The sequence below is a fragment of the Jaculus jaculus genome, unplaced genomic scaffold (genome assembly GCF_020740685.1).
Source record: "Jaculus jaculus isolate mJacJac1 unplaced genomic scaffold, mJacJac1.mat.Y.cur mat_scaffold_151_1_57079_arrow_ctg1, whole genome shotgun sequence".
In the NCBI taxonomy this organism is placed as follows: Eukaryota; Metazoa; Chordata; class Mammalia; order Rodentia; family Dipodidae; genus Jaculus; species Jaculus jaculus.
In genome coordinates, this window is record NW_025423417.1 from 22,288 (window position 1) to 49,629 (window position 27,342).

At 46.6% G+C, this 27,342-nt stretch overlaps 1 protein-coding gene across 1 annotated transcript; it reads right to left on the reverse strand.

Annotated features, from left to right (window-relative positions):
• Nucleotides 1–1,514: 1,514 nt before the first annotated feature.
• On the reverse strand, nt 1,515–26,102 carry LOC123457251 (extracellular calcium-sensing receptor-like). The gene is made up of 5 exons (XM_045141217.1): nt 26,047–26,102; nt 22,949–22,985; nt 12,131–12,361; nt 6,148–6,271; nt 1,515–4,668 (listed from the first exon to the last, which is right to left on the reverse strand). Exons 1-5 carry the CDS (start codon nt 26,100–26,102, stop codon nt 3,029–3,031), a joined length of 2,088 nt encoding a protein of 695 aa, XP_044997152.1. The 3' UTR covers nt 1,515–3,028.
• Nucleotides 26,103–27,342: the final 1,240 nt, after the last annotated feature.

Below are 27,342 nucleotides of genomic sequence, written 5' to 3' on the forward strand. Positions count from 1 at the left end.
GAGAACGTAACGTGACATCCGGGGGAAGCAAGCTCTACCAGAGCTGGTTTGGGTGTGGGTGCCTCACCAGGATAAGTGCTGGGCACCCACCTTCCACCTTTCCTCTCATTCTGCCTCCCCAAGGTGCCTCCTAGTGGCTCTTCCTCATCATCTTGATCATCAATCATACCAGCAGTTAACCTTGGAATCACTGAATGGCAGGCGGCCCTTTGGAAGAAAGTGTTCACAGCACTTAGTCAGGAAGTACACATTTTTAAAACAAGATTTATTTTTATTTTATTTATTTATTAGAGGGAGAGAGAGGGCATACCAGGACGTCTAGCCCACTTCAAACGGAACTCCAGGTGCAATGCACCACCTTGCGCGTCTGGCTTATGTGGGACCTGGAGAATCGAACCTGGAGCCTTAGGCTTTGCAGGCAAGCGCCATAACTGCTAAGCCATCTCTGTAGCCCAGGAGTTATACAATGTGAGACCATAGTAAGATTTCCTTGCTATGATTGGGGGTTAGTGCCAAGGGTAGCTTTTGGCTTGATCTGAGAAATTGTCAACTGGTGATGATCTTCCCTTGTCCCCAGTGCCCTGGGGCGACTATGTTTCTCACTGTGATCCAATGCTAATAGGACTTGGTTATTAAGGACCCTGTGATTCAGAAGTCTTCCCCTTATGAAGACAGTTAATCCGTGGATGCGTCACTAAAAATGTATTCTGGAGCCAGGTGTGGTGGCACACACCTTTAATCCCAGCACTTGCGAGATAGAGGCAGGAGGATCGCTGTGAGTTGGAGGCCATCCTGAGACTACATAGTAAATTCCAGGTCAGCCTGAGCTAGAGTGAGACCCTGCCTTGAAAAAACAAACAAACGAAAAATGTATTCTGGGTTAACTTTTAAAAAAATTTTATTTATTTATTTGAGAGCGACAGACAGAGAAATAGGCAGATAGATAGAGAGAGAGAATGGGTGCGCCAGGGCCTCCAGCCACTGCAAACGAACTCCTGACGCATGCGCCCCCTTGTGCATCTGGCTAATGTGGGTCCTGGGGAATCGAGCCTCGAACCAGGGTCCTTAGGCTTCACAGGCAAGTGCTTAACTGCTAAGCCATCTCTCCAGCCTTAACTTTTTGTTATAATAATAAATACTTGAGAGAATTAGAAAGAACAGAGGTTTATTTTGGCTCATTGTTTCATTGGTCGCCAGACTATGGTCAGGTGATGCCCATGGCTTTGGGCCCCTGATGTCTTGGGGTTGCTGGATGGTAAGAATGGGGAGGATGTGGTGGAACAAACTGCTCACCTCACGACCAGGAAATAAAAGAGAAAGAGGAAGGAGGATAGTGTGCCATGATCCCATTTGAGGTCACATTCCCAATGACTTAAGGTCCTAATATTGGGCCCTACTTCCTAAAGTTTTCATGAGTTTTCCAAGAGTCCTTTAGGCCTTTGGAGAACATCCAGACTCCAAATTATAGCCTTGTCTGATAAAAGTGAAAAAAGTAGTGATGACAGTATTACTAATAGCATTGACTAATTTTTATTAAGTGCTTATTATGTGTTAGGCACCACACTACAGTACTTTACAGACGTCACCTCAATCCACGTGAGAGCTCTGAGGGTGCTCAGATGATTTCTACCCCCACTTTAGAGACGAGGAAGTTGTACTATTATAGCTATGGTTCTCTGCCTGAAGTTACCCAGCTTGCAAGTGACCACGCCAGGGCATGGACCCTGCTGGACCCTGTGGCCACAGTGTGAATCCTCAGCAGTAAGGTGGTCCATTCAACACCTTTAATTCCAACTGCTGCAGCGAACTCTGGGGTTCACTTTGGAGCCACACTTTCTTATCCCAGCAACTGTCAGGGGCCAACTTGGAGCAAGCTTATTCTCCGCAGGGTCAGGTGTGGGTCTGGCTTCAGAAAACCTTTAGGGTAGGGCCAGAGGGACCTTCTGGACCCCTGAGGCACTGAAAAGGCTCACATGTGCTCTGCTCATGGGGGTGAGGGTGAGAAAAGAAAACAGAGCTCAATAATACTGCCTTGTAGAAACCAGACCGTGACTTTTGTTGTTGTTTTGTTTTGTTTTTCAAGGTACGGTTTCACTCTAGTCCAGGCTGACCTGGAATTCACTATGTAGTCTCAGGGTGGCCTCAAACTCACGGGGATCCTCCTACCTCTGCCTCCCGAGTGCTGGGATTAAAGGTGTGTGCCACCACGCCCGGCTGATATATGTTTTTCAGTTCATATTGTCCACAAACCATTACAACAGAGACATTTTTCTTAAGGATAAAGCGCCGTTCAGTGATAATTACAGATCCAGCTCACTGGAGTTAAGCAATCCTTTCCCCACCACTGGAGATGATCCTTGTGATCCTGGAGTCTAAACACAGCTTTGCCATCCCAGTCTGTACAAACACAGATCCGTTGCCCTGCGAGGGATGCAGACTTAGTAGATGTCACACAATAGAAGCAGCGGGAAGGAGACAAGCGACCGCATGTCTTGAGGTTTTCATAAGTAGGCGGGGCCACACCCCCTGATGTCTTGACCATTTTAAAACTCTTTCCACTTGTCAAGGGGCTGGGCAGTCTTCGTGGACTGTCTTTCAGACTCCACTCTGGTGGTGGCAAATTTGGTATCTCATCGGTTTGCCCACTGCCTCTGAACCAGGATTCACATCCCAGGTGCCCATGACTTTCAGAAAAGGCATTTCTGCACAGACATCTTTTTTTTTTTCCCCCCTAAGGAGGGAGCAGGCAGGTAGCTTATAGCTTTGGTTTCCTGTGCGCTGTTGGGTGGATGGCGCACATTGGATAGGCATGACAGCAAAATTGACTATAACACCAAGCTTTGAAAACAACAGCAGAAACATGGCTCTATTTTTTTTTTTTTTAATTTTTAAAGAGAACATTAGTCAGTTCATTGTCATTCAAAGAAGTATAACTAAGTTCAGGCATCTTGCATGTCTATTATTCCATCCCCCCTTAGAGAACAAGGAGTCTGGGTGATTGCCTCAAAACTGCGATGCGAAGGCCCTTTCATGAGCTCTTCTGAGACTGGCTGCGCAGTACGTCCTCTGTGACGGCGCTGCCTCCGCCGCTGATGACAAAGCTACCAGATTTGGACATGACCAACGCTGGGGACATCTCTTCTTCTTCTTCTTCTTCTTCTAATTGCATTTCTGGTTGGTGATCCCCTACCATGATGGGCCGTTGCAGGCCCGCGTCGGGGATGGTCATTTCTGAGTCGGTGTCCTCGCACTGCAGCGGCAGCAGCGCCTGGTGTCTGCTGAGGGTGTCGTTGCTTTTCTGGGCCTCCAGGGAGTTGTGACGCCCGGACGAGGAGGAGGAGGAGTTGTTCCGGGCGGCGGCGGCGGCGGTGGCGTTTTTGTGAGGCTCGTCGAAGCTGAGCGAGAAGGTGACGGTGCCGCTGCCGAAGATGACTTTCTGCTTGCATCTCGGCTGCGGCGGCGGCTGCTGCTGCAAGCGGGGCTGCTGCTGATGCTGCTGCTGCTGCTGCTGCTGCTGATGCAGATGCTGCTCGGGCTGGGTCAAGGCCAGCGGCTGCGGCTGCGGCTGCTTGGGTCCGTCGGGCTGGGGGAAGGCATCGTCGCCGCCGCCGCCGCCGTGGCTTTTGTTGCTGCTGCTGCTGCTGCTGCCGCTGCCGATGGAGGAGGAGGAAGGCAGGGAGCCCGTGGAGCCGCCCAGGCTGCTCGATCGCTTCCGGGACACGTTGCTCCGGCGCAGCGTGGCGCGCGCGGCCACCTTGAAGGCGTGCGCCGCGGTGCTGCAGCGCACCTCCTCGATGGTGTTGCGCGCCGGCTTGAAGAGGATGATGTAGACCTTGTTGAAGAAGATGCAGGCCAGCAGGCCGAAGCTGGCCGCCAGGATGGCGATCACCTCCACGGCCGACACGAACTTGCCGTAGGTGCTGGCGTAGGCCGGGATGAAGGAGATCCAGACGATGAAGAAGATGAGCATGCTGAAGGTGATGAACTTGGCCTCGTTGAAGTTCTCGGGCAGCTTGCGGGACTTGAAGGCGAAGAAGAAGCAGATGGCGGCCAGCAGGCACGTGTAGCCGATGAGCGAGCCCAGGGCCATGAGCGAGCCCTCGTGGCACGTGATGAAGATGATCTCGTCCTCCAGCTCGTGGTTGCGGTAGCTGGACGGGGGCGCCGTGTACAGCCAGATGGCGCAGATGACGATCTGCATGAAGGTGCACAGGAAGACCAGCAGGAACTGCAGGTTGAGCCCCCACCACTTGCGGTGGAAGCTGGTGGGGATCTTGGCCTCGAACACCAGGAGCACGCGGTTGGTCTTCACCAGGATGCACGAGATGCACAGCACGAAGCTGATGCCGAAGGCCGGCTGGCGCAGGCAGCACGTCCAGTCCTGGGGCTCCCCGATGAAGAGCAGGGAGCTGGAGAAGCAGCAGAGCAGCGAGAAGAGCAGCAGGTAGGACAGCTCGCGGTTGGTGGCCTTGACCATGGGCGTGTTGCGGAACTTGATGAACACGCCCAGCACGAAGGCCGTGAGGCAGATGCCCAGCACCGCAAACAGCGTGAGCGCGATGCCGAAGGGCTCGGTCCACGACAGAAACTCGATCTCCTTGGCGATGCACGAAGTGTGGTTCTCGTTGGACCAGAAGTCATCCGGGCACTTGTCACAGGCGCTCGCATCTGCAGGATAATCCCCCAGTTGCAAAGTCAGTGACTGCTAGATTGGTGTTGTCGAGGTAGGGTCTCCCTCTAGTCCAGGCTGACCTGGAACTCGCTATGGAGTCTCAGGGTGAGCCTCGAACTCACGGCGATCCACCTACCTCTGCCTCTCAAGTGCTGGGATTAAAGGCGTGCGCCACCACACCCGGCAAAGCACTTTTAACCACTGAGCCATCTCTCCAGCCCCGCCCTCACTTTAAAGGAACCTGAGGCATAGGAAAGACAGCCACACAGTGCCGCCTGCAGACAACCGATCACGGCTGTACCTGGAACAGACAACACTTTGTCCGCTCAGGGCCTCTGCACTAGAAGAAAAGGAAATACTGGAGAGCAGTGTCAGAGTGAGACAGAGCTGTGTGATGGGAATGTTCATAAGCAGTGTTAACAAGTCACCTGGGGGAGGGGGAGGGTTGAAGGGATGGCTCAGTGGTTAAGGTGCCTAGCCTGCAAAGCCTAGCAACCTGGGTTTGATTCCCCATTACCCACATACAGCCAAATGCACAAAGTGGTGCATGCATCTGGAGCTCGTTTGCAGCCACTAGAGGCCCTGGGGTGCTTACTCTGTCTGCCTCTTTCTTCTCTCTATCTCTCTCTGCTTACAAATAAATAAATTATATATACATATATATATATATTTTTTTTAATTATTTTTTTCATGGTACGGTCCCACTCTGGCCCAGGCTGACTTGGAATTAACTTTGTAGTCTCAGGGTGGCCTCAAACTCACGGCAATCCTCCTACCTCTGCCTCCCGAGTGCTGGGATTAAAGGCGTGCGCCACCATGCCTGGCATGTGTGTGTGTGTATTTTTTTCAGTTTTTCGAGTAGGGTCTCACTCTGGTCCAGGCTGACCTGGAATTCACTCTGTAGTCTCAGGGTGGCCTTGAACTCATGGCGATCCTCCTCCCTCTGCCTCCCAAGTGCTGGGATTAAAGGCATGTGATAGCATGCCTGGCTTTTATATGTATATGTATATGTATATGTGTGTGTATATATATGTGTGTGTGTGTGTGTGTATATATATATATATATATATATATATATATATATATTTTTTTTTTTTTTTTTTTTTTTTTTAGTTTTTTGAGGTAGGGTTTCACTCTAATCTAGGCTGATCTGGAATTCACTATGGAATCTCAGGGTGGCCTTGAACACATGGCGATCCTCCTACCTCTGCCTCCCGAGTGCTGGGGTTAAAGGCGTGCGCCACCACACCCAGCCATATATATATATATATATATATATATATATATATATATATATATATATATATATATATATATATATTTAAAGAAGACCCCTGGCCTTCCTTTCTCCTCCATGCACAGCTCAGTGCAGTACTTCGACACGCGCTCAGTGCAGCCCTTCCATGGGCTCGCTGATCCCTAAAGCCCCCTCAGCGGAGCACCCGCATAGGGTCTTCGAAGGACCACTTCTTTACCTGTCTCATCACTGTACTCCCCGTCAGGACACTCCACACACTCAAAGCAGCAGGTGGGCTCTCCCTCAATGATGCCCTTCCTGGTCCCTGCCAGGCAGTCCCGGCTGCAGTTGGAGAAGGGCACCTGGAGGGCGGAGAACACAAAAGAAAGTGGGTGTGTACACATATGCACACGCGCAGCAATACCGCCGGGACTTATTATTATTATTATTATTATTATTATTATTATTATACAAGCCCTTCTCCCACCTCTTCCAGGACCCAGTTTGTCTCCATGCTTGAGACAAACTAAAAGACACAGCGTCCGGGCACAGCGGGAGGTACAGAGATGAGAAGTTTATTTGAAAATGCAACTCTGGCCAGGCGTGGTGGCGCACGCCTTTAATCCCAGCACTCGGGAGGCAGAGGTAGCAGGATCACCGTGAGTTCGAGGCCACCCTGAGTCGACACAGTGAATTCCAGGTCAGCCTGAGCTAGAGTGAGACCCTACCTCAAAAAACAAGAAATGACAGCAAAACAATTGGAAATGAAAATGCAGCTCTGAACTTGGCCGTGAATTATAATTCTTGCATCTTAATTTTAGGCCTCTCAGGGTGATTTCTGTAACGGCTCCGCAAGGCAGCCCTAGGTAGGCCTCGATTCCAGTGGCATCAGGCATTTACTAGCCAAAGGAAAGCTGTGGAGCTACGTTAGTTTTAGAGGACACAGAGATTGTTTTCTTTCTCTTTTCTTTATTTTGAGGTAGGGTCTCACTCTAGCTCAGGCCTGGAATTCACTGTGTAATATCAGGGTGGCCTTGAATTCATGGTGCCGGGATTAAAGGCGTGCGCCACCATGCCTGGCTCTCTTTTTCTTTTTCTTTCTTTCTTTCTTTATTAATTTATTTGAGAAGAGAGAGAAGCAGATGAGAGAAAGAGAGAGAGAGAATGGGCACACCAGGGCCAGGACCTCTAGCCGCTGCAAACAAACTCCAGATGCATGTGCCACCTTCTTTTCTTTCTTTTTTTTTTAATTTTTATTAGCAGTTTCCATGATTATAAAAAAATATCCCATGGTAATTCCCTCCCCCCACCCCATTTTCTGCATCTGACTTGCGTGGGTCCTAGGGAATCGAACTGTGATCCTTTGGCTTTGCAGGCAAATGCCTTAACCACTGAGCCATTTCTCCAGCCCTCTCTTTCTTTAGTGGCCTGCAACTTGGCATGGAGCCCAGGCTGGCCTCAAGCACAAGACCCTTCTACTCCAGCTTTTTGGCTGCCAGTTTTACCGAAGTGCATCATCACACTTGGAGACGTTTGACTTAGGATGTGAGCCACAAAACGGGCTTACGGCCGTCTTTGTCTGCGGATTGAGATCATTTTAGATTTAGGAAATGAGCTCAGTAGCTTTCCTTTTATTTCACTTCTGTTAGGCTGTGAGTGCCAAAAATCTGAAGATGACAATGACTACAACAGGTTGAAATGAATTTCTCTCTCTCTTTCTTTCTTTTTCTTTTTTTTTTTCCAGGTAGGGTTTCACTATGTAGTCTCAGGGTGGCCTCGAACTCGCGGTGATCCTCCTACCTCTGCCTCCCGAGTACTGGGATTAAAGGCGTGCGCCCCCACGCCCGGCCATTTTTCTCTTATATAAATGTTCAGGCATGCAGTTCAGAGTGACAGAGCTCCCACCATGCTGGAGACCCGGGCTGTTCCTAACCTACTGTTCTAACCAACATGTTAGGTGTTTCCTTCGTAGTCCTCTCTGGGGCCACCTAGAGGCACTATGGAGGAAAGGATGAAGAAGAAAGCAGAGGAGGCTGGAGAGATGGCTCAGCGGTTAAAGGCGCTTGCCTGCAAAGCCAAAGGACCTGGGTTCGATTCCCCAGTACACACATAAAGCCAGCTGCACAAAGTGGCACATGTGTCTGGGGTTTGTTTACAATGGACTCTGGCATACCCATTCTCTTTTTCAAGATAAAAAAAAATAAAGTCAAATAAAAAGAAGAGTGCAAAGGACACTTGTAGATACTTCTAATTTTTTTGGTTTTTCAAGGTAGTGTCTTACTCTAGTCCAGGCTGACCTGGAGTTCATTATGTAGTCTCAGGGTGGCCTCGAACTTGCAGAGATCCTCCTACCTCTGCTTCCCAAGTGCTGGGATTAAAGCCGTGTGCCACTACATCCAGCTTAATTTTTTTTTAATTAAAAAGTTGTGTAAGCATGTGTGTGCGGGTGCATGTGTATTGTGAGTTTATATAGGTGCATATGGAGGCCAGAGAACATCCCTGGGTTGCTCTTCAGGAATGCCATCCATCCATCCTTTTTTTTTTTTTTTCTTTCATTTTTCAAGGTAGGGCCTCATTCTAGCCCAGGCTGACCTGAAATTCACTCTAGTTTCAGGGTGGCCTCAAACTCATGGGGCTCTTCCTACCTGTGCCTCCCAAGTGCTGAGATTAAAGGTGTGCACCACCCTGCCCAGCTCATCTTTTTTTTTTTCCACAGTTTTTAAATTTTTTTCTGATTTATTTTTATTTATTTATTTATTAGAGACAGAGAGAGGGGGAGAGAGAGATAGAGTGAGAATGGGCATGCCAGGGCCTCCAGCCAGTGCAAACGAACTCCAGACACATGCACCACCATGTGCATCTGGCTTACGTGGGACCTGGAGAATCGAACCTGGGTCCTTAGACTTTCCAGGCAAGCGCCTTAACCACTAAGCAATCTCTACAGGCCCCCCCTTTATTTTTTTGAGATAGGGTTTCTCATTGGCCTGGAGTTTTAGTTTGGCCATACTGGTTGGCCATCAATCTCAGGCATGTTCCTGACTCTGATTCTCAGTGTGAGGGCAGGCTGTCAGGTCCAGCATCTTCACATGGGCACTGGAGATCAAACTCAGGTCTCCATGCTTGCAAAGCAAGAGCTTTACTGGTTGAATTATCTTCCCAATCCCTATTTTTACATATGTATGTGTGTACATGTATGTGTGCCTGTGTGTACATATATGTGTGTGTACATTTATGTGTGCATGTGCGTGTACATGTGTGTGTGTGTGTGTGTGTGTGTGTGTGTGTAAGCTAGAGGACAATCTTAGTTTTCATTTCATTCCATTCCTATGTCATCTACCTTTTTGTTTTTTAGAGACAGGAGTTTTCAATAGTCCTGCCATTAGCTTGTCAGTATGGCTGTACTGGCTAGCCAGCAAGCCCCAGAGACACCCATGTTCCCCCCTCCCCAGTGCTGGGACTTCAAGAGTGCCACCACGCCTGGCATTTTTTACATGAACTCAAACCCTTGTGTTTCGGAGGCAAGCCATCTAACCAGTCCCACCAAGTCCTACTTAACACTAGCCAAGGTTCAGAAGGGTGCCAACTCTCAATCTTCGTCATCCTTTGGCATCCGCCATCCAAAGAGAAATCTTAATGGCTGGAAGGGACCAGCCTGGGTCTCCCTTGCCAGTGCTGGGGCCTTCTGTGGGCCAGATCCTTGTGCCAGAGTAACCTGCCTCTACCCCCTCTCCCCCGCCCGGGCTCGCCAGGCCCCTACTGGCCACATACCCAGCCCCCGCCCAGGTCTGGTGCTGAAAGCGCAGTTCCCCTCCAGGTTCACCAGTCTCCAAAACTCAGGTAATGTATATTTTTGCTAGGAGCCCCAGCTTCCTGTGTTTTTTTTTTTTTTAAATTAACTTATTTATTTGAGGGAGAGGGAGGAAGAGGCAGATAGAGAATGGGTGCATCAGGGCCTCTAGCCACTGCAAACAAACTCCAGATGCATGTGCCATCTTATGCATCTGGCTTATGTGGGTACTGAAGAATCGAACCTGGGTCCTTAGGCTTCCTAGGCAAGCACCTTAACCACTACCCCATCTCTTCAGCCCCCTTCCTGTGTTTTTAATGTAAATAGTGTATACAGACTGACAGAACTTTAAATAAGTGGGAATTAAGTATAAGAAAAGGTAGGGAAATCTTATCAGAGGAGTGGGCTGCCATATCGGGGAGAAAGATCCATTGTGCAAAAGGCCATCAGCCATCGCTGAGTTTCTCAGGAGTTCTTAGCAGACAGCTCTCCAAACGCAACATAGTGGTGCATACTAGAAATCACCTCGCTTAGGAGGCAGGAGGATCATGTAGTGAGGCCCTGGCTCAATAAAATTTATTGGCCTTATAAGACTTAAAAATTTATAAGGCCAAGAATGTGGCTCAGTGGTGGAGCAGCTGCCTAGCACAGGAAAAGCTCTAAGTTCGATCCCTAGAACTGAAGAAAAAGAAAACAAAACAAACAAAACATAAATAAATAAAACAAAGCCCAGTCAGTTCTTGCTGAAGCAGCTTGTTCGAATTCCAAGCCCTGGATGCACGTGCTTCTTGTATTTCTTCGTGGACGTGGGCAGGGTGTGCGTGGGTCATTGCTGGGTCCTTACTTTCCACTTTGTTTGAGACTGTCTCTTCTTGTTCGCCACTATGTTTGTGAAGCCAGCCAGCCCATGGACTTCTGGGGGAATTACAGATGCTTGGGGTCACAGTGTCCAGCTTTGCATGGTTCTGGGGATCTGAACTTAGGTACTAATAATTGCGTTGTATCCTCCCAACCCCTTAATTTTTTTTTTTTTCTCGAGGTAGGGTCTCACTCTGGCCCAGGCTGACCTGGAGTTCACTAGGGAGTCTCAGGGTGGCCTTGAACTCACAGCGATCCTCCCACCTCTGCCTCCCGAGTGCTGGGACTAAAGGCGTGCGCCACCATGCCCGGCTTCCTCAATTCTTACTTGCTGTAGCAAAGCAAGGAAATGGATATTGGCGGGATATTATAGAGGTTAGAGCACCGAGGCTCAGAGTTTGTGCCCTTGGAATTTAGTCTCAGCCCTTGCGTGGTCCATCCACCTGGCTTGGGAAGTTCCTTTTGCATCGCTAGGCCTCGGTGTCAGGAACTTCAGGTTGGAAACTTGGATTAATTCACCTAGCTCTAAAGTGCTACAGTATAACTTGCAAATAAACGCAGGACATTGGTTAATATTCAATGCTATAGGGCTCAGTGGCAGAGGGTATGCTGAGTGCGCATGAGGCCCTTTGGGCCCAACCTCTTAGAGTCATATGTACACACAAAAGGTAGGGCTGGAGAGATGGCTTGGTGGTTAAGCGCTTGCCTGTGAAGCCTAAGGACCCCAGTTCGAGGCTCGGTTCCCCAGGTCCCACGTTAGCCAGATGCACAAGGGGGCGCACGCGTCTGGAGTTCGTTTGCAGAGGCTGGAAGCCCTGGCGCCCATTCTCTCTCTCTCCCTCTGTCTGTCTTTCTCTCTGTGTCTGTCGTTCTCAAATAAATAAATACATAAAACTTTAAAAGGTAAAATGTGCCGGGCATGGTGGCACACACCTTTAATCCCAGCGTAGGAGGATCACTGTGAGTTCGAGGCTACCTGGAGATTAATAGTGAATTCTGGGTCAGCCTGGGCTAGAGTGAAACCCTACCTTGAAAAACAAAACAAAACAAAAAGGTAAAATGTTACGTAAATAGTACTTTGTACTTATATAACATAACCTACTGTGTCATATGCCTTTACATTTTTTAAAAAATATTTTTATTTGTTTATCATTTGCAGGCAGAGAAATAGAATATCTGAGACAGAGAAAATGGGCACATCAGGGCTTCCAGCCTCTGCAAACGAACTCCAGACGCGTGCGCCCCCTTGTGCATCTGGCTAACGTGGGTCCTGGGAAATCGAGCCTCGAACCGGGGTCCTTTGGCTTCACAGGCAAGCGCTTAACTGCTAAGCCATCTCTCCAGCCCAAGGCTGGTATGTTTTCTGGCTACCTAGGAAGTGAAGAGTGATTGTTTCAGTGTGATAAGAAGCCTCCCAAGGCTTCTCCTCTGTACACTGAACACTTATACAGTTTGCACAGTTAACACGTTGAGAAAAGGACTCATCATTGTGAAAGTCTACCCAGAAGCCCGAGGCCCTCCCCAAGGCCGGCAGATCCCCTTGGCACCCTCCGGTTCCCTGGCAGACGGCACGTACCTCCCTGGAGAACCCACTCCACAAGATCTTCTCCTCATTGATGAAGAGTCTTTCTCCCTTCTTGGCATAGACGTTGTAATACCCTACTTCCTTAAACATGATGGAGCCATCCTCCGGGGAGAGGTGCCAGTTGATGATGGAATAGTTTCCCATCAGGTCACCACACTCATCGAACGTCACCTGTTCTCCCATGTTGTTGGTAAAGTTGAGGTGCCGTAGGTGCTTTAGGACCTAAAGGAAACAGAGATGAATGACTACAAGCTATGGACTGCTACGTGGTCAGTAAACCGCTCAGTTCCAGCACAGGGAGGAAACATCACAGGAGGACGAGGGCCTTTCTCTAATTTTCGCTGTAGTACTTGCATCCAGCAGTGGCAGCTCTAGTTAAGCTCCAGGCTTTACTTACTACTCAGAATGTAAGTGGAGGGGCTGGAGAGATGGCTTAGCCATTTTGGCACTTGCCTGAAAAGCCAAAGGACCCAGGTTCGATTCCCCAGGACGCACACAAGCCAGATGCACAAGGCGGCGCATGTGTCTGGACTTCATTTGCAGCAGCTGGAGGCCCTGGCACGCCCATTCTCTCTCTCTATCTGACTCTTTCTATCACGAACAAATAAACAAAAAATGTTTTTAAAAATGTAAGTGGGCCAGGAGTGGTGGTGCATGCCTTTAATGCCAGCACTTGGGAGGCAGAGGTAGGAGGATCGCCATGAGGTCGAGGCCCCCCTGAAACTACATAGTGAATTCCAGGTCAGCCTGAGCCCTACCTCAAAATAAAAAAAAATTAAATAAAATAAAAAAGAAGCTAAGACAGGGGCTGGGGAGATGGCTCAGGCGGAGGTATTTTACACACAAGCATGAAACTCTACGTATGGCTCCCTAGCACCCACATAAAAGCTGGTGTAGGGCTGGACATACGGCTTAGCAGTTAAAGGCATTCACTTGCAAAGCCTGACTGCCTGGGTTCAATTCCTACAAAGTGGCACATCCACCTGGAGCTTGTGTTCACTGAGCAAGAGGCTCTGGTGTGCCCAGACCCATTCTCTTTCTGTGTGCCTCTTTCTCTCAGCCTCTCTCTCAAATAAATAAAGCAAGGAATAAACAAGTAAAAAATAAATAAGCAAATAAAAAACTTAAAAAAATTCTGGGCCAGCCGGGCGTGGTGGCACACACCTTCAATCCCAGCACTGGGGAGGCAGCGGTAGGAGGATCGCCGTGAGTTTGAGGCCACCCTGAGACTCCATAGTGAATTCCAGGTCAGCCTGGGCTACAGTGAGACCCTACCTCGGAAAAAAAAAAAAAATCTGGGCGAGGCAGCATGTGTTTGTAATTCCAGCACTAGAGAGGTGGGGACAAGGGACTTGGACTTCTTTTTTTTGTTTGTTTGTTTTTGTTTTTTTCCTAGGTAGGGTCTCAGTCTAGCTCAGGCTGACCTGGAATTCACTATGGAGTCTCAGGGTGGCCTCGAACTCACAGTGCCTCCCGAGTGCTGGGATAAAAGGCGTGCACCACCACGTGCAGCTAGGGGCGGGGGACTTCTGAGGCTCAATGGCTAGCTAGGCTAAGCTAATCAGTGAGTCCAAGGCTCAGTGAGAGAACCTGTTTTAAAAAACAAGATGGGGGCTGGAGAGTTGGCTTAGTGGTTAAGCGCTTGCCCATGAAGCTTAAGGACCCCGGTTCAAGGCTCGGTTCCCCAGGTCCCACGTTAGCCAGATGCACAAGGGGGCGCACGCGTCTGGAGTTCGTTTACAGTGGCTGGAAGCCCTGGCGCGCCCATTTTCTCTCTTGCTCTCTGCCTCTTTCTCTCTCTCTCTGTCGCTCTCAAATAAATCAATAAAAATAAACAAAAAAAATTAAAAAAAAAAACAAGATGGAAAGCAATTGAGGAAGACATCCAATGTTGACCTCTGGCCTCCACAAGCGCATATGTGCACATGAACCACATAATCACCCATGCACACATGAAGAGGCGTATACCTGTTTTCATACCACTTACACTTACTTGCACATATACATGCATACCACACATATATACATGCAAAAAATGTTAAATACGGGTCATATCACTACCCTTGTGGCATAATCCTGAGTACTTTATATCAGCTAATCTCATTATGTGATGCTCACAAAAATAGCATGAATACCACTTACAACTTTTTATTTTCTTTCTTTTTTTGGGTTTTTCTTTGTGTTTTTTCGAGGTTGGGTTTCTCTCTAGCCCAGGCTTACCTGGAATTCACTATGGAGTCTCAAGGTGGCCTTGAACTCACGGCAATCCTCCTACCTCTGCCTCCCAAGTGCTGGGATTAAAGGTGTGCGACATCACACCCGGCTTCTTTCTTCATTTTATTATATTATTATTATTTGTTTTTTCGAGGTAGGGTCTCACTCTAGCCCAGGCTGACCTGGAATTCACTATGGAGTCTCAGGGTGGACTGGAACTCACAGCGATCCTCCTACCTCTGCCTCCCGAGTGCTGGGATCAGTGTGCCGCTATGCCTGGCTTTCTTCTTTTTATTTTTAAAAATATTTTATTTATTTATTTGAGAGAGAGAGACAGAATGAGAGGCACCAGGGCCTCCAGCCACTGCAAATGAACTCCAGACGTGTGCCTCAGTTTGTGCATCTGGCTTATGTGGGTACCTGGGGAATCAAACCTAACTCTTTAGGCTGTGCAGGCAAGCACCTTAACTGCTAAGCTCTCTCTCCAGGATTTTTTAAAAATTATTTTTGTTTATTTTATTTATTTGAAAGTGACAGAGAAAGAGGCAGATAGAGAGAAAGAGTGAGAGAATGGGCGCGCCAGGGCCTCCAGCCACTGCAAACGAACTCCAGACACGTGCGCCCCCTTGTGCATCTGGCTAACGTGGGACCTGGAGAATCGAGCCTCGAACCGCGGTCCTTAGGCTTCACAGGTAAGCGCTTAACCGCTAAGCCATCTCTCCAGCCCTCCGGCCTTTTTTATTTATTTATTAATTTTTATGTATTTATTTGTGAGGGATGAGAGAGAATGGGAGAAAGAGAGAGAATGAGGGTCTCTTGTCACTGTCACTGTAAACAAACTCAAGATGCATGCACTTCTTTGTGTATCTGGCTTTTCGTGGGTACTGGCTTATTGAACCTGGGCCTCCAGGCTTTGCAAGAAAGCTCCTTTAATCACTGAGCAGTTGGCCCAACTCATTATTAACAAAGAAACTGAGGCACAGGAAACTTAAGTACTTTGTCCAGGATCATAAGCCTGAATCTCACTCTTCTCACTTATTCTGGAACCTTCCTGACATGCCATACTCAAGCCTTACTCACCCCTCTCATTTCCTGCTAGGAACCTACCATGGCACAGAAGAAGGATGCTTTTATTTTTTCCAAAAGATTTATTTAAGAGAGAGAGTGTGTGTGAGAATGAGCACACCAGGTCCTTCAGCCACTGCAGACGAACTCCAGCTACATGCATCACTTTGTGCACCTGGCTTATGTGGGTTCTGGGGAATTGAACCTGAGTCCTTAGGTTTCGCAGGCAAATGCCTTAACCCCTAAGCCACCTCTCTAGCCTCTTTCATTTCTTTAGGTGGCTTCCAGAAGCTTCATGCTTTGGTCTCCTGTCAGGACAGATGCTAAACCCATAATTTGTTTGTTTGTTTGTTTATTTATTTATTTATTTGAGAGTGACAGACACAGAGAGAAAGACAGATAGAGAGAGAGAGAGAGAGAGAGAGAGAGAGAGAGAGAGAATGGGTGCGCCAGGGCTTCCAGCCTCTGCAAATGAACTCCAGACGCGTGCGCCCCCTTGTGCATCTGGCTAACGTGGGACCTGGGGAACCGAGCCTCGAACCGGGGTCCTTAGGCTTCACAGGCAAGCGCTTAACCGCTAAGCCATCTCTCCAGCCCTAAACCCGTAGTTTTCACTGTTCTTTCTGTGCACTATGCTGGCTGTCTTTGTTCTGTGTGTCAGAAGACGAGAGCAGTGAAGTAGGAACTCCCTTTTCTTCTGCTTTCTTCCTCCCTCCCTCCCCCCTCCTTCCCTCCCTCCTTCCTTCCTTCCTTCCTTCCTTCCTTCCTTCCTTCCTTCCTTCCTTCCTTCCTTCCTTTTCTTTCTTTCTTTCTTTCATTTAGGTAAGGTCTCATTCTAGCCTAGATATCTTGCCAATTTCCAACTGCCCTGGAATTCACTATGGAGTCTCAGGGTGGTCTTGAACTCATAGCCTTCCTCCTACCTCTGCCTCCCAAGTGCTGGGATTAAAGGTGTGTGCCACCGCGCCCAGTGATTAAAATATATTTCAACAAATGAGTCGAGCCAGAGTTCATTACCTTTAACTAAGAACCTGAAGTTTCAGAGAAGTTAGGCAACCTTGGCCAAGTTTTCATAGCCAGTAGGTAGCAGAGCCTGGATTTAGTCTAGCAATCTTATTCTTAAGTATTTTGCTGTCTTAGGATAGTATGTGAATGATTGCGCTTAAAAGTAAAGCCCTGCAGGGCTGGAGAGGTGGCTTAGCAGTTAAGCACTTGCTTATGAAGCCTAAGGACCCCGGTTCGAGGCTCGTTTTCCCAGGACCCATGTCAGCCAGATGCACAAGGGGGCGCACACATCTGGAGTTTGTTTGCTGTGGCTGGTGGCCCTGGCATGCCCATTCTCTCCCTCTCTCTCTCTCTCTCTCTCTCTCTGTGCCTCTTTCTCTCTGTCTGTCGCTCTCAAATAAATAAATAAAAATAAACAAACAAACAAAAAGTGAAGCCTTGATACCTCTGGTAACTTGAAGGTGGTTTTTGAGCGGTAAATAAATATATCATAGCTTGATCAAGGCAAGCACAAAAGTGTTCTGCCTTAATGGCTTCCAACCTTTTTTCCTATGGCCACTAGCCCCAATATTTTTATTTTTTATATTTTCGTTTTTCACTCTAGCTCAGGCTGACCTGGAATTCACTATGTAGTCTCAGGGTGGCTTTGAACTCACAGCGATTCTCCTACCTCTGCCTCCCGAGTGCTGGGATGAAAGGCGTGCGCCACCACGGCTGGCAAAATAAAATATTAAAAATAAAATCATTTTTTTAGTTTCTAAATTCCATGCCAGGAAAACATCCAGCGGCTTTGGTATTAGCTTGAGATAAGTCAGGTTATATATTATATATATATTGTGGCCTGGAAAAGTCCTGCTCATCATATATAAACTACTTCCTTTGGACACAAATTTTGGGGGTCCGCTGGTCGTGCTGACACCCAGGAACACACTTCGTCATAAGCGTCTAGTAAGTGTACTCTGTGTATCCCGGATCTGCCTGCTTTTTCCAGCCTCAGGGAACCTCGAAGCCAGTTCTTCTAACCTGGAACCAGACTTTTTCCAGAAAAGTCTACTGTTGGATTTAGCCAAGCAGCAAGTCTTGAGTATTCTGAGGAGGAGGGTTATGTACAGAGAAATTCAGAGAAGGTTAAGAGTTAAACAGGGCGAAGTGATCAATGGGCGCTTGAATTGGTTTAAAATTATGGGAACAGGCTGGGTGTGGTGGCGCACGCCTTTAATCCCAGCACTCGGGAGGCAGAGGTAGGAGGATCGCTGTGAGTTCGAGGCCACCCTGAGACTACATAGTGAATTCCAGGTCAGCCTGAGCTAGAGCGAGACCCTACCTCAGAAAATTTAAAAAAATAAATAAAATAAAATAATGGGAATAGAATGGGCAAAGGTATGCTGTCAGGAATGAACATGAAATGTTATGGGAATGGTAAAGCGACAAATTTTCTAAAAATTGTGTATATGATGGACTGGAGAGGTGGCTCAGCTGTTAAGGCATCTGCCTGGAAAGCCTAATGCCCTGGGTTTGATTCCCTAGTACCCATGTAAAGTCAGATGTACGAAGGGTACATGCATCTGGAGTGCCTTTGCAGTGGCTGGAAGTCCTGATGCACCCTTTCTCTTGGTCTCTCTCTGCTTGCAAATAAATCATATATATATATATATACATATATATGTATGTGTGTGTGTGTGTGTGTGTGTGTGTGTGTGTGTGTGTGTATATTTAAAATTGTGTATATTAGCCAGGTGTGGTGGCGCACACCTTTAATCCCAGCACTCGAGAGGCAGAGGTAGGAGGATCACCGTGAGTTCGAGGTCACCCTGAGACGACATAGTGAATTCCAGGTCAGCCTGGGCTAGAGTGAAACCTTACCTCGAAAAAAAAAACCCCAAAAACTTTCATGTTCATAACATCATTGATTATAATAACCCAGGTGGAAATCCATATTCTCTCTCTCTCTCTTACAAATAAATAGCAAATAAAAGTTTTTTAAAAAGATGTTCTAAAATAGATCTAGCATGTGATTGTACAGCTCTATGAAATATGCTAAAACAGCTAAAGCACTTTAAATGAGTGAGTTGGGTGGTATGTGAATTATATTTCAACAAAGTCAGGAAAAATAAATATGTAAAGGCATTTAGAAAACCCAAATAGTGCTTCATTGTTGGAGCCGACCTTCCAAAGCAGACAGGGACCTTGGCCATAAGATCGCCTCTAGGAGAGCAGCTGCTGAGAAGGAACTAATGAAACATTGCAGGTCTAGCTTCAGAGAGAAGAGTGTGGCTGAAGCAAAAGATGGAAATGTGAATGACCAGAGAGGAAAGCACCCTTGTATCTTTGTGATTAGAAATTCTGTGCCCACAATTTACCTAAGTGCATCCACATCAGGCACTGTTTCCTTTTTTCTCTCCCCATCCTCCCTCCCTCCCTCCCTCCCTCCCTCCCTCCCTCCCTCCCTCCCTCCCTCCCTCCCTCCCTCCCTTCCTGCTATCTAATTGTCTGTCTGTCTATCTATCTATCTATCTATCTATCTATCTATCTATCTATCTATCTATCTATCATATATTTGCAAGGAGAAAGAGGGAGGGGGGAATGGGCTTGCCAAGGCCTTTTACCACTGCAACAAACTCTAGATGCATGTGCCACTTTGTGAATCTGGCTTTATATGGGTACTGGGAAATTGATCATAGGCCATTAGGCTTTGCAAGCAAGTGATTTTAACTGCTGATCCATCTCCCTGGCCCATTATTTTATTTCTTTTGTAGTTCCAGGATTCATGGATGGCCTGGATTTTAGTGGCTTCTCATGCTGTCTCTGTTGAGTGTCTCCTAATGGAGAAGAATTAAGCCCACAGCTTTCCAGCACTCCTGGGTGAACAACAGGTGCCGTGATCTTATTTTTTTTATCAGTCCAAGGATAAATAAAAAACAAAAGCCATTGTGGCATCTGTACTTGTTGAAAGAGCAAGAAACAAAATCAAGATGTAAAAGACTTGGAAAGCCACCAACATAACTCAACTGACATTTATTTATACAACACTTATCACAACTGAATGTGTATGTGTATTCTTTTTAAAAGCACACAGAATCTTTACCAGGGTAGAACCATAGTATGGGCTGTAAATCAAGTTGTTTTTTTTTTTTTTTTTCAAATTTTTATTATCAACTTCCAAGATTATAAAAAATATCCCATGGTAATAGCCTCCCTCATTTTTTTCTTTGGTTTTTCTAGGTAGGATCTCACTCTGGTGCAGGCTGACCTGGAATTAACTATGTAGTCTCAGGGTGGCCTTAAACTCACAGCGATTCCTACCTTTGCCTCCCGAGTGCTGGGGTTAAAGGCATGTGCCATCACGCCCTGTTCAAGTTTTAATAAAGCTGAAGATATTCAGAGTATGTTCTTTGACGGTAGAGGAGTTAAATTAGAAATCAACAACAGGCATATGACTCAGCTACACCACTCCTTGCCATATATCCCAAGGACTCTACACATGGCTGTAGAGATACTTGCTCATTCATGTTTATTGTTTCAGTATCAGGAAGAATTTTAGGAAACCTCCAGACTATTAGAGATCCAAAATCCATACCAATAAACTGATTTAATGGAGAAGACACGAAATGGGACATAGGAGGTATTTGAACTAAATTAAAATGAAAACATTAAAATCTACTGAGACAATAGTTCAAGAGAAATTTGTAGCACTAAATGCTATATCAGGAGAGAAGAAAGATCTCAAATCAATTACTTCATTCTTTAGAAAAAGAAGAACAAATTATATTCATATGAAACAGAAAGAAGGAAGTAATGAAAACTGAATAGAGATCAATGAAATAATAGAAAAACAGAGAGAGAGATTGAGAGAAAGAGAGAGAGCACTAAAATGGAGGCCTCCTGTTTTGGTGTCTCTCTAGTGAGACTGAACGGGAGTGAGAAGACGCATTGTTCTAGTGTGAGGGTGGAAAGAACTGATATCATCATAGTTCCTGAAGACAATGTAAGAATAGCCCGAGAAAATTACAAACCATCTTACAAGCAAACCTATGCTAATAAACTTGATTCAAAGTGGAATCATAGGTAATAGGAACTACACTGTGTCTACTCCAGATATTAAATTTACAGTTCAAAAACTGCCCACCATGCAAACAAACTTACAGATGTGTGTGCACGCATGCACAGATGAATTCTCCCAAACATATGATGAAGAATACTCTTAGTTTATGTGATTTGTCAAGGCAGGGCCTTACTATGAGGCCAAGGCTGACCTTGAGCTCATGGTAATTCGCCTGCCTACTCTCCCAAGTCCTGGGACTGTAGGCATGAGCCACCATGCCCAGCTTTCATACCAACTCTTACAGAATACCAAAAAGGAAGAAGTGATGCTCAATGCATTCTGAGACTCATCTTCCTCATACACCCAAACCAGACACAGATGTCACAAGTGTTGGGCCTTGAGAGGCCCGGACATGAGGCCTAGTAAAACTTCCTGAGCCTAGCTAAAGTCTGGCAAACTGCCTCCGGCCAGCTATGACTCAGAAGAGGGCCAAATGGCCTCTGGCCTGCTACTTCCACACATGAAGTTAGGGTTAGAACCAGTCATCTCAGAAGTCACGGTATGCTATTGGCCCTTATACCTCACCCCATCCTAAAATCCCTGCCTTCGTTCTCAACATTATATAAGCAACCGCCTGTAACAATAAAGTGAGTTCCTGCTTTGACGAGACTCAAGCTCAGTGGTTTTGTTCCTGGCCATTGACACTCACCCTCCTCCTCAACCCCTTGGGAGGAACCAGCGGGCCTGGTCCTCCCCCAGCACCACCTGGGGGGGGGCGGCATCTGGCGCCCAACGCGGGGCTCGAGGAACCTGGCAGACTGGTGCCCCATGTGAGGCATTCTCGTTAAGGAGGTCAATTGGTGTGTATGTGCAGGTGAGTGTACCCTCATAAGTTATGAGGCAGTCTTCATATTTAATGTGCTAAACTTCTATAACATGTACTTGCTTGTTAACATCTCTTCGTTCTCTTTCTCTTTCCTTTCACTTTCAGTTCGCCGGCAAGCTGCATCTGCAGCTTTTGTACAGCGTGTTTACCTATCTTTTGGTTCCTTGTGTTTGAGTTGTACTCGTGTGTCTGTGGGTTGCTATTGCCCTAATTTTATGGACATTTCTCTCTTGACTTTATAATATGGGACAGTCTACCTCTAAATCCAATCCTGCCTTAAAAATCTCTCAGGGCACTCCTAAAAGAGTAGAGGGCTTAATTTAACTAATAATCAGGCTCAACAGACCTGGGATTGCCTTAAGCTGGAGCCATGGCTGCCAAAATGAAATCTCTTTGATTGGGACACTTGGGATAGGGTAGAGGCCCTTGTTTGTCCAGCACATATGGAGAAGGGTCAAATATCCCCCTCAGGGGTCCTCCCTACGATCTTGGCCCTCAAGGACTGCTTCCCTCCAAGGCCAACCAAACATAAACAAAAGACAGAGGAAAAAGATAGTATACAGCCTGATCTGGCTATTCCTCCTGGAAATACAGCTTTAAAGACTCCAGAAAAGGTACATTTTTATACCCCTCACTTGATCCCTTTGAGAGTGCTCCCTGGCCTTCTGGGGGACCTCCTCCACCTCCTCCATCGACTAACCATTTCTGGACCCCCTCAGCCCCTCCTTCATATTTGGCCACCAAACCACCAGAAAATAAAGCTACTTTTTTATTTCCTGTCAATCTAAATCCTGAGGGCAATCGCCCTGCTGCCTGGCATCCATGTGAAGCTCAGGACCTTAAGGAGCTTAAAAAGGTGGTCTCGGAGGATGGACATAACTCTCCTTGGGCTGAGACCCTGTTACAAGGACTTGCCCATCAACCTTGTACAACCCAAGATTGGAAAAATCTAGTCAGGGCTGTCTTGTCAGGTCCCCTGTACATTAAGTAGTGTACCTTTTTAAAAGATGAGTGCCATACACAGGCAGAATAAAACCAAAGTCAACAGCCGCCTGTGCCGATAACTTTTGGGATGCTCTCCAGTACCTCTGATCAATATGCTACAGGCACTCAACAGGAGGCTATATCTGATCTGTATAGGGACCAGGTCAGGGCACTGGGCTGGCGGCATGGAAAAAGCTTGATGAGGGACCCTCTGAAACCCCCCTTATGAGTATTACTCAAAAACCATCTGAGGACTTGGCTACGTTTATAGATAGGGTGAAAAAAGTCTCCAAAGAAAATTTCCCCCAGGGGCATTATGGGATCAGTTTACTAAAATGTTGGTCTGGGAAGGGGTGATGGCCGATCACCGCCTCTCCTGTGCGGGTCTCAAGGACAACTCCATGAGTAGATGGATTGTAGCCACCAAGGACATTGGCACTATCTCCCATCAAGCTAGGGCCATGGCTGCCGCCCTTCAGGAAAATAAACAGAGAGATTTGGCCACTATGATCTGCATATTACAGTTAAACCCTTAAAAAATCAACATGTTTTGGGTGCGGGGATGAGGGCCACTTTAAAAAGGCGTGCCCCAACAAGACAAAGCCTCCCCCACCCTCTGGGGCACGACCAACGCCCCTCGCACCCGCTGCCTTAAAAGCAAAAAGGGGTTTCATTGGGCTAGGGAGTGTCAATCAAAGTTTAACATATAGGAAAAGCCTTTAAACTCCTCCTGGGGCTCCCCCTGGCGCCATTAAATAAGGAGAAAGAGACCATCAAAGCCCATTGGACCTTCCCTCTGGTCCCCGGCCTTAGACCCAAAATTATTTTAAATATTGGCAATAAAAGATTCAAACTTCTCATTGACACTGGAGCAAACCAAACAGTCCTGAGAAAGGAGGAAGTGCCCCCTCCTGACGGCTTGTGCCTGACCCTCTCCTACTGGGAGTTGGTGGGCAATCCACCTCCTGGGAGACTGCCACATGGACTGACCCAGGTGGGGACAGAGGAGATGTCTGCCCTCTCATGGTGATTGGGCTCACTGCTAACTTACTGGGGCAAGACATCCTTAGAGATGCCAAGGCTTTCATCACTACTGACCATAAGCCCCTTTATAATGATTTGTTAGATAAAAAAGAGTATCAACAACAGTTTGAGGAAGGGAGGGAATGTCATCCCAATTATAGAGATGACCCTTACTTTGAACAACTCAGACAAAAGTACTCCAATAAACACCCCCAATTATAAGGGCCACTGCCCAGCCCCCCTCCCCACCTCCCCCCCCCCCCCGTTTAAAATCCAGTGGAGACCGGGGGAATCCTATATGGGTTGAGCAGTGGCCTCTCCCTTCTTCTAAGTTACACCAACTCCGCATACTTATTGATCAACAGTTGGAGGCCGGACATATCTGTCCCTCCACTAGTCCCTGGAACTCTCCTGTCTTTGTCATAAAAAAGCCTAATGGGTCCTGGAGATTTTTACATGATTTAAGGAAGATTAATAAATACATGATCCCCTTTGGAACCCTCCAGAGGGGACTCCCATGAATCCCAGCTATTCCCAATATATACCATATTACTATCATTGACATTAAAGATTGCTTCTTCTCTATCCCTCTCCATCCAGGAGAAATAAAAAAATTTACATTCTCTGTATCCACTGTTAATTTTTGTGGCCCGGATAGGAGATTTGAGTGGACTGTCTTACCTCAGGGCTTGGCTAATAGCCCACCCATTTGTCAATATTACCTGTCATCCATTTTCTCTTCTCTTATCAATCTCCCTAATACCCTGTTTTCTATTTACATGGATGAGATTATTCTTGGGTGCCTAGATTCCTCCACACTCCAAGACCTTACCCACCAATGTCTAACTACCTTACCCACCAATGTCTAACTATCTTTCATACTCACAGCTTTAAAGTAGCTCCTGAGAAAGTTCAAACTGTGCCTCCCTTTAAGAACTTGGGCTTGATCCTTACCGTAGATACAGTTTCACCTGCTAAATCACAACTTTATATTCAGGATTCTTACACCTTGCCTCAACTCCAGAAGCTCTTGGGAGAAATTAACTGGATGAGGCCCTGGATACCTATAACCACAGAGAAATTATCCCTCTTGTTCAACCTACTAAGGGGCCTTGATCTTCCATCCCAAGTAATCCTAACACCTGGGCAAAGGCAAGTCCTCTATAGAGTCCAGGAGGCCATAGATAACTCTAACTGCAAATGATTCAACCCTGATCTCCCTCTTTCCCTTTACATTTTCCCTGGGGAGATTCTGACCACTGCCCTGTTGCCTCAAAAGTGTGAATACTCAGTGGATTCACCTCTCAATCAGTGGGGCCCTTAGGGTCTATTCTTTAAGTAACCAAGTAGCTGATTACATCATTAAAGGAAGGGCAACTGCCATTAGACTCTTTGGTATTGAGCCTCACTCCATTATTACCCCATATAAGATAACTGATTTCACTTGGCTCCAAAGAAATAATATAAGGGTCGCTGTGGCATATAAGTCTTGCCAACCCTTCCTCCAGGTTCTCCCCCTCCAAACTTCCGGGAGTAACCCTCAGGGCCTTCGCCCCAACCATCTTTGACAAATAGATGCTACTCATTATTCCCCCTTTGGAAAACTTAAATATATCTACTTTCTCCTGTGCCTATTGGTCATCTATACATGCTGTGGAGAAATCTAAACAGTCCATTAGTCATAAATTTCAGTGTTTTGTGACTCTCGGGCTGCCCAATCAAGTAAAAACAGATAATGGCCCCTACTTTGTAAGTCAAAACTTTACAAGTTTCCTCCAGACATGGCAAATTACACATGCCACAGCCATTCCATATAACCCTTGAGGCCAAGGTATCATTAAAAGATATAACCAAACACTTAAATCACAATTACAAAAACAAAAGGGGGAATCACTACCCCCCATGATCAGCTAAAGAAAGCATTATTCTCCTTAAATATTTTAAATTTTTCTAGAAATAAAAAAAATGTCTCCATTTCAAAAACATTGGTCATCCTTTGCCACATACAGCTTGATCAAGGTCAAATAAAAAGACCCATTGACTGGGGCCTGGAGAGGACCAGATCCACTCCTCCCAGCAGGGAGAGGGTTTAGATGTGTCTTCCCTCATAAAAAAAAAAAAAAAAAGATAAAAAAAGACCTATTTGGATACCAGCGACAGACCTAAAATATTTACCCCAACAAGGGGACACTGATAATCACCCAACCCTGAGGACTTCACCCTGCTAAACCAAACAATTCCCTCCCTTGTGGAGGATTGCTGGCTTTGCCTCCAATCTGGGCCTCTCTGGCTGCTTTAAGTAATCACCAATAATACAACTACCATAGGCATGGCCACCAGGACAACCAGAATGGGTATGGCATTCCATCTCCATAGAAAGTTCTCTCTCCAGTTGATCAGTGACATAAAAGCCATGTCCAAAAAAAAAAAGCCATGTCCAACACTATCCTTGATCTTCAACAACAGCTAGATTCCCTGGCTGAAGTAGTCTTACAAAACAGGAGGGGACTAAACCTATTAATAGCTGAAAAGGGAGGCATATGCTTGTTGTTACAAGAAAAAACTGTTTCTACGCCAATAGATTGGGACTCATTCAGGACAAGATTAAAAGGCTTCAAGAGGACCTGGAGAGGAGACAACAGGACCTTTAAGACAACTCACTGTGGATGGGCTTACATGGCTTCTTACCCTATCTTCTCCCCCGACTTGGGCCCCTCCTTCTCCTTCTCCTCACTGTAGGGCATTGTATAATTAACAAAATTACACAACTCATTCACCAGCAGCTAGAGGCAATAAAAATCCATCAGTTGAGATACATTATCGCAGGCTAGCAACTCAGGAATTAAGTTCCTCAGATGACCCACTGCCACCTCCTCTGCCCTCCATGTGACCAATGACAGGTAAGATCTCAGACTAACTGAGACAGCCTAAGATAAGCCATGGAGCGGGTTCTCAGCGAGTTAAATACCTGGTACCCAGTGACGGGTAAGACCCCCAGAGGGAGACAACCTAAGACAGGGGCCATGGTGACTAATGCTCTTACAAAAACAAAAGGGGGAGATGCTGGGCCTTGAGAGGCCTGGATGTGAAGCCTAGTAAATCTTCCTGAGCCTAGCTAAAGTTTGGCAAACTGCCTCTGGCCAGCTATGACTCAGCAGGGGGCCAAATGGCGTCTGACCTGCTACTTCCACACAGAAAGTTAGAGTTAGAACCAATCATCTCAGAGGTCACAGTATGCTATTGGCCCTTACACCTCACCCCATCCTAAAATCCCCACCTTTGTTCTCAATATTATATAATCAACCACCTGTAACAATAAAGTGAGTTCCTGCTTTGACGAGACTCCTGGCTCTGTGGTTTTGTCCTGGCCATTGACACCTACCCTCCTCCTCAACTCCTTTGGAGGAACTAGCAGGCCTGGTCCCCCCCCCGCAGCACTACCTGCTGGGGGAGCCCAGCAGCAAGAAAATCAAGCAATAGACCTGTAATCCTTGCAATCATAGGAGAACAATTTCTAAAACCAAATTTTAGTAAATCAAGTCCAGCCATGTACAGAAAGAAGAATCCATTGTAACGAAGTAAGGTTTATCTCAGGAATGCAAGGTTGGCTTAACAACTGATTATATTACTATAACACAGAAGAAAAACTTTATGATCACCATAAAAGATACAAAAAAGATACTGCTAAAATCTAGCCTCCATTCCTGATAAAACTCACAGCAATGTGAAAATGAAAGCAGACTTCCTCAATCCTGTGAATGAGAACATCATACTTAATAATGGTAAAAGATGAACTTCTTTCCCCTTAAGATCATGAACAAGACAGACATGTCCATAAACATCATACATACATACATATGTACATACATACACAGCACTGGGTATAGTAGCCAGGGAATTGGGCTGAATCAAACAGATACAGACAAATATATATTGATTGTCCAGGATTAATAAAATTGGGTCACTGAGCTCTGCAATTCTCGG

Coding starts and splice junctions, on each gene's coding strand:
- LOC123457251 (XM_045141217.1), bottom strand. CDS start 26,102: ATGCCCTACAGTGAGGAGAAGGAGAAGGAGGGGCCCAAGTCGGGGGAG. Junction 12,362..22,948: donor CGTTGGTCGTGCCCCAGAGG/GTGGGGGAGGCT, acceptor TGTTTCCTTTAG/GTCCTAAAGCACCTACGGCA. Junction 4,669..6,147: donor GGAGTACAGTGATGAGACAG/GTAAAGAAGTGG, acceptor ATTATCCTGCAG/ATGCGAGCGCCTGTGACAAG.